The following is a 10,000-nucleotide window of genomic DNA, read 5'->3' as shown; positions in this document are numbered from 1 at the left end:
GATCCACTGTTGCTAAAGCACTGTTAGCATCTGCGCATGTCTGGTGATCCACCACAGGCATGGCCGCTTGTTGTAAGATGATGGCTGGTTTGCCACCGCCTACCAACCTTCCTCAACCTACAACGTTTTTTAGTAAACTTGACGCATTATCATTTATTTAAACTACCCACATTACGCGGTAGATTCAGTACATGTACCAGATTAAAACGTTACGGCCCAAATGGCAAAATCCGCCTTTGGATTCAAGAATAAACGCACCCTACGTCTTGCACCTTGTATCAAAAGCACAATGATACAATCCCTTTTCATATTAAGTACGAGTACCCTCTCTTTGCAATGACTATATAACTTCTCGGGAACGGGGAAAGGGGTTCCAAACATTTTCGTTCCCAGCTCTCATCGTTTCTCTTAGCCAGTGGAGTGTTCGCACCAGAAAACGAAGGCTCTGGAGAAATAGATGTTTTGCAGATTGAATTTTACGATTTCCGGAGTACATTTATGAGTCGCGTAAAGTACTAAACATGATGGCGCTCAGAAGCATAACATTCGAAGAGTCTCTCTGTGGCACTTTATGTGGCCTCAAGTTAGAGTTCTGTTCTTATCGAACAGAAACGGAGAGGCAACAAGTAATATCGCGGTTTAAACAAAGTCGCTCTCATCATTTTACCGCTCGGCTCCGCGTAAGTTGACCTCATCATGCCACATCGGGCATATTTGCTTCGTTTCAAGATTTTATTGTTTGTAAGGTAACCAATAAAAACTTGAATTGGAATTTCTTGTCTCAGAGACCTTCGTTTTCTAGTGCGAATTAAGCCGCACCGGTTAAGAGAAACGATGGGATCTGGGAACGAGTATGGGCTCCAAACACTTGGAAACAATAAAAGCACCCCGCCTTCAACGTCGTGCTTCCATTTCTTTCTCGGTGTTTGAAACCCCTTTTGAAACATTTGCATTCGTTTTTCATTTAGTAAGCAAAACGTGACATGTCACCATTGCTATAATGCTTGTAGGTTGTAAATGGAGGACGCTCATGCAATTGACCTCAAATAAATATAGTGTTTTTAAAGTTGTGTGGTATACTGACTAAGGTCGACTACGTCACAAACTAGTGAGTTGTTCTTCAGTGTATCATGTAATCAGAAAACCAAATTGCTGATGTTCATAAAACGTGCCTTAATATCAGTTGAGTTAATTGTCCTGTTCGACTACAGTTCTACATTTCAATTGTTTATACTACTCACAAAAACATAAAAAAAAAAAACATAAAAGAAAGCAAAATAAAGACATCCTTAACTGACTGTCAGCCTTGTTTTGTTCTTAAAATGTTAGTTAGAATCGCATACCGAGGCGAGGTGTTCAGTGTGGAATTGCGACTTGAAAGCGAGGCCGATTGATATTGCGCCGTAGCTGCGCATAGCTTTTCATAACAACGCAAGCAAAATTAGAAAACAATTATGTTTTCAAAAACATTGTCTCCGTTTACAAAGCAAAACCTAGCCGAAGGGAAGAGACAGAAGATTTTCCTTGTTACATGTAATTTAAATTATGACTTTTTCGAAAGATTTTCTAAGAAATGGCTTACCCTTCCAAGCACGAAAAATCGGTAGCGGTCTATGGCCACAAAAAAAAAAAAAATGGCCGCCGCAAGAGAAAAAAGGCACAAGTTCTTCAGGAAGAACAGGTTTCAGTTGTAGAGTACATAGAAGATGAAATAGAGGCCAGTAAATAATGCCATTAATTTTGAGTTGAATGTTAATCCCAAAGGTAGCAACAGCAGTTCTGTGCGTTGGAAAAAAACCCAGTATCATTTACTCCGTTTTTGACTTTTTGCTTGTTTTTCCTCCCAAAAACTCACGTTAGCAATGGACGTTGTATTTACTGAGAAGTCCAATTCGAGTAACTGTTTAATTAATATTGGGAGGCAAACAGCTAACGTACATCCGAGCGTATTTGATTTAAAATTGTTTGTTTGGATGTATGTTGTCCTTTCAACCGTCGAAGAGTCCCCGACTTCATGAAATGTTGTGAAGAAATACCCGATATTATAGCTCCCAGTGGATTCAGTTTGATGATTTTTAACATAAAGATACAAAATTAGAGCCTCTGTAAAAGTTCAGAAAACGAAGAATTGTACGTAAAACACGAATAAACGTTTGTGTATTTAATTCCTATTTGATGGCTATTGACAATTCATTTGAAATGGCTTTTTTTAGTGCCCACTGAATACCGCAACATTCGACCAAGGACATTTTAAAGAGCTATGCGATACAAGGAAAATCTACCACCTGACTCGTGAACTCCACGTTAAATTTCACTTGAAAAACCAATATATATCGCACATCGCCTCGCGATTCGTGCATTGTATTTCGGTTTTTCGCTTCAAATTTCACGTGGAATTCCCTCGTCGACGTCGGTGTCGGCCTAAACGTTCCAAAAAAAAAAAAAAAAAAAAAAAAAAAAAAAAAAAAAAAACAAAGAAAAAGAGAGGTTAATGATCCCATGAACCATTATTTCCATGTATCCACAATTCAAAAGTTAACGTTTCCCCCTAAAACTTTCATAATTGGCCAAACCCAAAAATGTTGTCCAAAGGCCACAACTGATTCTTTTTATACTCTAACAAACAATGATTGTAAGAGCATATATCTATAAATCGAACGAACCATGCGCCAGTTTGTTACATGCTTAAAAAAGATTATAAAAGCAGAGCCGTTTTCCTTTGCAAAAAGGAAAACCTCTACCCTTGCGGAAAACATTAGATAAAGCGATCATACAATTTCGTGGGTAATTAAAACATTACGAAGGATTGATTTAGAAAACGTATTAAGAATAAAAAGTAACAACACTATCCGACGTTTCGGAGTCAGACATGACCCCATTATCAAGGTTAAACTGTACTGGAAAATTCGCAATTTAAATATAACGGGCGTTAGGTCAAAACAAAGACATGCATAAATGGAAATTAAACGATAATTGACACTAAGATATTTACAATTTTTTGCTAGGATACAAAAGGCGAAGGTCAAACAAAAACTTTAGCACGAATGGAATCTGACTGCTTATTTAGTGATGGTTGACGCTCACATATTAAAAGCATCTCGTGAACGAGACAGTCAAATTTCGATTTGCATTTCTTTAGGATCGTAAAATGTGCTTTAAGTTCAGGTTTGTCCAGATCGTGTTTCATCTTCATGTGTCGACCAACCGAAGATGATAGGGATTTGTGTTCCTCTATACGCTGATGTAAATGCCTTGTTGTAGAACCAATGTAGTCCATATCGCATAGACCACATTTAAAATAATAAACAACACATTGGTTATTTACAACAGTTGGCTTGTTTTCGCGGTGTTTGAGATGACTTTCAATCTTACGATTAATAAACACAGGAACAATCTCGATGGTGTTACCAATTTTAACGCTCAGATCTTTGAGTCGTCTCCGTAGCACGTTAGCTGACTTCTGATCTTTTTACGGTAATACAATACGGACGGTTTTTCCTTGGTATTGCGCTTGTGGTGGTTTCTGGGCATCCGATTGAACATAGTCGACAAAATTCTTAACAGATCTGTTAATTAGGTCTTCTGGGTATTTAAGGCGTTTGAAGATATTTTTGAGCTTTTCGCACTCATCAGAGAATAATTGCCAACTTGAGGACAACCGATAGGCCCTGTTAAGCATGGTCGTAAGCAGGCCAGTCTTATAACGATGGTCCACGTGACTATCGTAGTGTAGTAATAAGCCTTTGTCAGTTGGTTTTCGGTAGACACAGGTTGATATCCGAGGACCATTCTTATCAAGAAGCATTCCAAGGAAAGGTAGTTTACCATTGGTCGCGATTTCCATGGTGAAATGTAGAGACGGATGAATGCTGTTTAATGAGCGGCTGATTCGCAAGACATTACGGTAATTGTATCGTCTACGGACCGTCTGTAGTAATCAGGCAGATCTAAATGTTCCTCTATATGACACAAGAAGGCATTGGCCATTAGGGGGCCTAGGGGAGACCCCATGCCTACTCCATCTTTCTGTTCGTACAGTTCACCATTATATTGGAAGAGCTGGTGTTTGGTAGCTAATTCTAGCAGTTCGATCAGGTCTGATTTGGTGATATTTAGGTTGTTGGTTTTGTTGAACCAATTGTCACGAAAAGCCTTGGTGGCAAGTATCTCTATCGTCTCGTCCAAAGGCACATTTGTAAGCAAAGAAGTTACATCATATGATACTAAAATATCATTCTCGTTAAAATCGAGTTGAGTAACTTCCTCCGAAACGTCGGATAGTGTTGTTACTTTTTATTCTTAATTAAAACATTATCACCGTTGATCACGGACATACCTGTCGCCGGTTGATGACCAACCGGCGGTACCAACAACTTCTTTTTTGGACATTTAGCACATTAACTAGTACCCCTCATATGCACCTTTAAAACGGTGACACATTCGGAGTTCAGAAATTTGTCGAGAAACATATGCACACACACCGTACGTGGTAGATCCTCACGAAAAGACGTCGAGCGATTAATTTGGAATGGATTGGTCCATCACTCAAAGTCAAAGTTAATGCAGCTGATAAATGTTGTGAACAATCTGTAAGCACTCAAACTGACTACAATATCTACAAAGTTGTAGTTGGTTTCATGATTCACAGAATAACGATGCCTCCGCGTGTAATTTTTGTGATCACATTCATGTATGGGTGTCTGAAAGTCTTGTGCTCCAAAGACTGCTACAACGGCTTGATCGACTGCAGTTGAATTTGAGGATTGTGATATCCTAGCAAAAGCTATTGAATTAAGCAAAAATTATCACAAACGTTCCCCGGTGTCAATAAATTTGCACTAGGACACCAGATCTCGTTATGTAATATATCAAACACGAGAAGGAGTGTTTCATCGGATATCCAAACACCGAGAAGCGAGTTGAAAAACGAGGCCGAAGGCCGAGTTTTTTAACGGATTTCGAGGTGGTTGGATATCTGATGAAACACTCTTTCGAGTGTTTGATAATGCTTCTCAAAGGAATTTGGGATCAAAGTTGGCGAACTTTTGTGCTAATTACGACCACATATCCAAACTTCCTTTCATGCACATAATCGTGTTAAATCGGATTCGGGTAAACGTCACATTCACAGGCGTGGTCGTGAGCTCAGTAGATTGCATCTGTCAGCAACAAGCAGGAAAATCTGGCGACCTAAAGGCCCATGTACACCCAAGAGACATTGCGCACAGCGTTAAATTTCGCACAATCGGAAAATCCAAAAATCAACGGCAAACACCCAATCAAAACGCTGAAACTATTTCAAAACAATCGTACAAGCGGGCAATAGAACATGGGCCTTTAAGTCGCTGGAAAAAAAAGTATGCCCATTCAGCTGAGCCTATCGAGTACACGCTACTTTCCAATCTCTAAACTGATTTACATCAATTCATGTCAGGTTGTCAAACTGGCAAAAAGTGTGAGGCTAAACTTACACTAAGTCGTCCTCCATTTTTAAGCATGATTGTAATGACAATAAAGGCACAGAATTTCCTAAGTGCCTAACAGCGCATTTTCAAAGTTTGACCGTTTAGTGAACAACATGTCTGTGCGTAAGCACATCATAACGCTTAACATACCTCTGTTTGTGCGCTAAGTCGTCCTCCATTTTTAAGCATGATTGCAATGAACATAAAGGCATAGAATTTCCTAATGTCTAACAGCACATTTTCAAATTTTGACCGTTTATGTTATGTTCTCTTTACGTGAGCACATCATAACGCTTAACATACCTCTGTTTGTGTTTAAAGTTAAATTTAAATTCAGGCGTCGGCTTCAATTTTTCAATTTTTGATAATAGCGTTATGGCGACGCCAAAACGTTGAGAAGTAAATTTGCCGCTATATTTTTCTTAATTCACTTACGGGGTGCGAAACTATTCGTGTCCATTGACAACACTGTATCAATACATCTGAAATCTAACCTTACCTGTGATGTAGCATCTAGTGCCACGAGCCACTTGTTGTCCCCTGTCTGGCAAACAGACAGTTCCAACTTTCTCATTCATTGATACTGGCTCTGATAGAGTCAGCACTGCAACGTCATTGCGTAAATGGCGTAAAGTGAAATTTTTATGATAACAGATAGCAGCCACACCCATCACCTGTTCGTTGCCTTCGTCTTTTGACTGGTCATGTTCGCCTGTGTAAAGAGAACAACGTCACTTCTTCAAAGAGATTTATATTAGCATCAAAGCACTGACACATACAGGACCTTGGAGTCCTCGTTCCGAAATTCGTAGATGCCATTTTGAGTTGATTTCAAATTTTAAATTCATTTTCTCTTCAGTTGAGAGCAGGTGAATTTGTCGGGCTGATGTACCAATAAATTAAATCGGCAAACTGATCTTCTATCAACTATGTGGCTTCATAGCTCCGTTGGTAGAGCATTGGAACCGCGGAGGTTATGGGTTCGAATCCCGTTGGAGTCAACTGGATTTTTTATGTGTCTATAAGAGACGATTGCATTAACTTGTACAGATAATTGCAAGGATCATATCTCTCGTTCGTCTGTAGCACGGTCCAAACTTCAAACATAGACAATTCTTTCATGGAATTTATTTGTTTTATGGAATAAAGAATTACTATTATGAATTATAGGACGAGGGGTCCAAGTTATAGTATAATGGATAAACGATGCAGAGAACTGAAGGATGACGAAAGGGAGGTATGCATACAGTTTCATTAAGTACAAATCAAAAAGCAAGGTATAAGATGTCAGTTGGCGGGATCACAGAATCGATGAATTGGTGTGCCATTCGCCCTTGTCACACGGCGGCCATATTGTCCAGGGAGACCAGAAAAGCTTTGTTTTACCACGCCCAGCATCGCAGTGGAAACCATGGGGGTGAGGCTTGGCGTAGTAAAACATAGCTTTTTTGGAGTCTCCCGGGACAACATGGCCGCCGTGTGACAAGGGCGAATGGGCTGGGTTAGACTGGTGGAATGGACATGTTAAAAAAAAAAATGCAAGATGCACGCCAATTTCAATAAACGTCACGAGGTGGCCACTGGCTCTTCCCCCCAACTTCAAGATTAGTCGGTTATTGGAATGCATAAAATGACGTCACAAAGTATCCTTAACCTCTGCTCGTGAGGTAAAGATCAACTACTGGATTGCAACCTAAAAGTAATGTCAACCCTGACCCTGGTGCAGGGATGGCGTAGTGGTGAGAGTACTCGCCTCCCAACAATGTGACCCGGGTTCGATTCCCAGACTCGGCGTCACATGTGGGTTGAGTTTGTTGGTTCCCTACTCTGCGCCGAGAGGTTTTTCTCCGGGTACTCCGGTTTTCCCCTCTCCTCAAAAACCCAAACTTTGATTTGATTTGCGTTAACTTGTTTATTTCAATTTACAGTGTCCCCGATTAGTGCTCTGCAGTGCTAGAAGATTAGACACTTAAATAAAGTTCCTTTCCTTTCCTTTCATTATTATGCTTAGATTTAAAGGAAAACGTCTACTTGGATATCAAAATTGGCCTTGCGTCTATATTAATTGCTTGCATTTCTGGACATAAAGAGGTAATCCATCTGGTGCGATGATGCTTACCAACAACGATTTTGTACCGGCTAGGGGTCGCGTTCTTTACAACACAATGAGCTGCTGTGACTACATGTATTGATGAAATGAGTGAACCACCACAAATGTGATAGAGCTTCCCTCGTACAGCCACCTTCAACGATATCTGCCATGGCCAAGAGTTGGGAATGGCGTCCGTTCCACCAACAACACGCGCAGCCATGGGTCGCTTGCCACATTCAGCTAAAAGAGTTACAACAACTCAAGTTAATTAAGTAAGCGGCGATGCTTTAGTAATCGATTCGGTCGAACAAGATGCCAATCACAAGCTGTCTCTTAAACCTTTTTGCCCACTTTTGCAATGTGGCCAATCGGCCATCAAACTTTGAGGGGAATATACATACCCAAGAGTTCACAATCATCGACAAAATTCTTGGAACACATTTGCATCGGGACTCGTTACACACACGCATGGCAAACAGTCTCTGGAATATCAAACCACACAAGCTCAGCCCCACTCCACCAACCCACTCACAATGTTGTGAACAGGCATCCGTAGCTTTTCCGACTTTCAACATGGTGTTGGGTGGGGAAAGGAGTTTTAAAAATGCCACTGCTCCAGGAAGTAATTGTGAAATCATCGATAATTATGAGTTTTGCATGACTGTCCCGAGAAATTTTGTCCAAGATTTAAGACGTTTTTCCACTCTTCATCAAACAACAACGCGCTTACAAATGATTACCTTTACAAGCAGGTCAACAACTAAGTATTGCTATTAGTGAGTACTCTAAGTGAAATTAAAAAAAGGAGTAAAGTAGTGGAGTAAACGCCACTCTCACGTAAGGGATGATAACGAACGATATTTTTTGGGTATTCCCCAAACTCTGGACGGAGCATTCCGCCCGGCTTTGTTTCTGTGATCACTGGGTATTTGAACCACTTAAGATGATAAAACGCCCGAGTGAGCATAAAGATTTCTCAGTAATCTGGTGGGTCGATCCTTAATAAATAGTAGCATTAATCGTCTATTAAAGAATCCTTGAAACTTCAAGACCTGGTGTTTTAAAGCCGGTCCTCGAAGTTCACTGCTATCCTAAATTAACATCATATCCAGTATCACTACCTCTTCTGCGTACCGGCCAGGCTCGGTCTTACAACCATTTATGCTAATTTCTCGTTAGCCGAAAATGTGTAGCAAAACATTGAATTTTGAGTCACCATAAGGTCTTAAAAAGCAAAGGTACAAGAAAATCAAAATGCTTTACCTGCTAAAGTCCCTTTGACGAGAAGTAAAAGGCTCAGTGAACCAAGAAAACACTGTGTGACAAGCATTTTGGTCCGAAAGACATTTAACACAGTACGCTCTTCCACTGCTCACAGGCATCAAAGATTTAATAAAGTTGGAGATTCCAGCTGGTTTCCTGGATGTCATATTTCACTCTATCAGCTGGTCAGGTGCGTTTACATAATAAAGACAGGTTTTATAAACAAAACGTTGGACTTTGTCCAGAGCAAACTAGCTTTCTCACGGCTTACTTGAAACCTGAGAGAAAACATCGAGAAAAGTTATACGTTTAGAAAAAAATGCGAGTAGTTACTGAAACAGTGGAGCTGCTTATAGGTTATTAATCATAATTGCGGACGTTACAAATCCCCGACGACAACATCAAGTTGTAGGAATACCACCAATCATGACAATCTTTAATTGACTGTTTCAAATCTCTCATGCAACTTCTTTAAATTAACCAAATTATCCAGGCACTGCATTGGAAGAAAGTAACTAACAAAGCATAAAATTGAAAGTCGCCGATGTATCCCAGCGTTGATGTGTCATTTCTCCTAACAGATAAATCTCGTAAAGAGTTTGCATAATGGATTTCGTTGTCGTTGCCGGCTTAGCTGTCAGCTGTTGATACAATTCAATGTTGCTTGTTCTAGTGAGATGTTTTTTTTAGAAGGTGCACGTATCCTGAAAATTTCTTTGTGCCAAGTTCAGAACTGAAATTGAACAGAAAGAATCGACTTTTGCCTGAAGAGGGTAGTTTCTAAAGAAAATGTGGTGCTGCGTCGGTGGGGAAGTAGTATACAAAACTTTGGCTTTATCAACGGAGTTGATAATGTATAAGGGTAGTAGTAGTGGTAGTTGTAAATCATAGTAGAGTAGGAGCCACGCTATTGGTGGTAACATGGCAACGTGCAAAATTAATAGGAATAATAGGAATAGGAATTTTTGTTCCAGATTCTTGCGGCTTTCCGTCGTACCTAGATTTAGGGAAAGGCCGCAGATAGCCATGTGTTTTTTGGAGTGGTTAGGGTGATTAAAATGACGAGCGACTGGCTTAGATGCACCCTTGTCATTCTTCTCAACATCGCGGAGGTGTTTGCGGAATCGGTCGCCTAGTCTTCTCCCTGTCTCGCCAATGTATAATTTATCGCATAACGTAC

At 40.2% G+C, this 10,000-nt stretch overlaps 1 protein-coding gene across 1 annotated transcript in view; it reads right to left on the bottom strand.

Moving 5' to 3' along the window:
• LOC138010604 (chymotrypsin-like elastase family member 2A) overlaps positions 1-8,944 on the bottom strand; it is a 12,210-nt gene extending 3,266 nt beyond the window's left edge. The window contains exons 1-3 of the mRNA XM_068857578.1: positions 8,821-8,944; positions 7,585-7,797; positions 5,965-6,177 (exon numbers count right to left, since the gene is read on the bottom strand). Of these exons, the coding sequence (XP_068713679.1) occupies positions 5,965-6,177; positions 7,585-7,797; positions 8,821-8,887 (493 nt within the window). The 5' untranslated portion in view covers positions 8,888-8,944. The remainder of the gene's footprint in view (positions 1-5,964; positions 6,178-7,584; positions 7,798-8,820) is intronic.
• Positions 8,945-10,000: the final 1,056 nt, after the last annotated feature.

The sequence above is a fragment of the Montipora foliosa genome, chromosome 7, assembly GCF_036669935.1.
Source record: "Montipora foliosa isolate CH-2021 chromosome 7, ASM3666993v2, whole genome shotgun sequence".
Classification (NCBI taxonomy): domain Eukaryota; kingdom Metazoa; phylum Cnidaria; class Anthozoa; order Scleractinia; family Acroporidae; genus Montipora; species Montipora foliosa.
The sequence above is the reverse complement of the archived record's forward strand: the minus strand, read 5'-3'. Positions and strand labels throughout refer to the sequence as shown.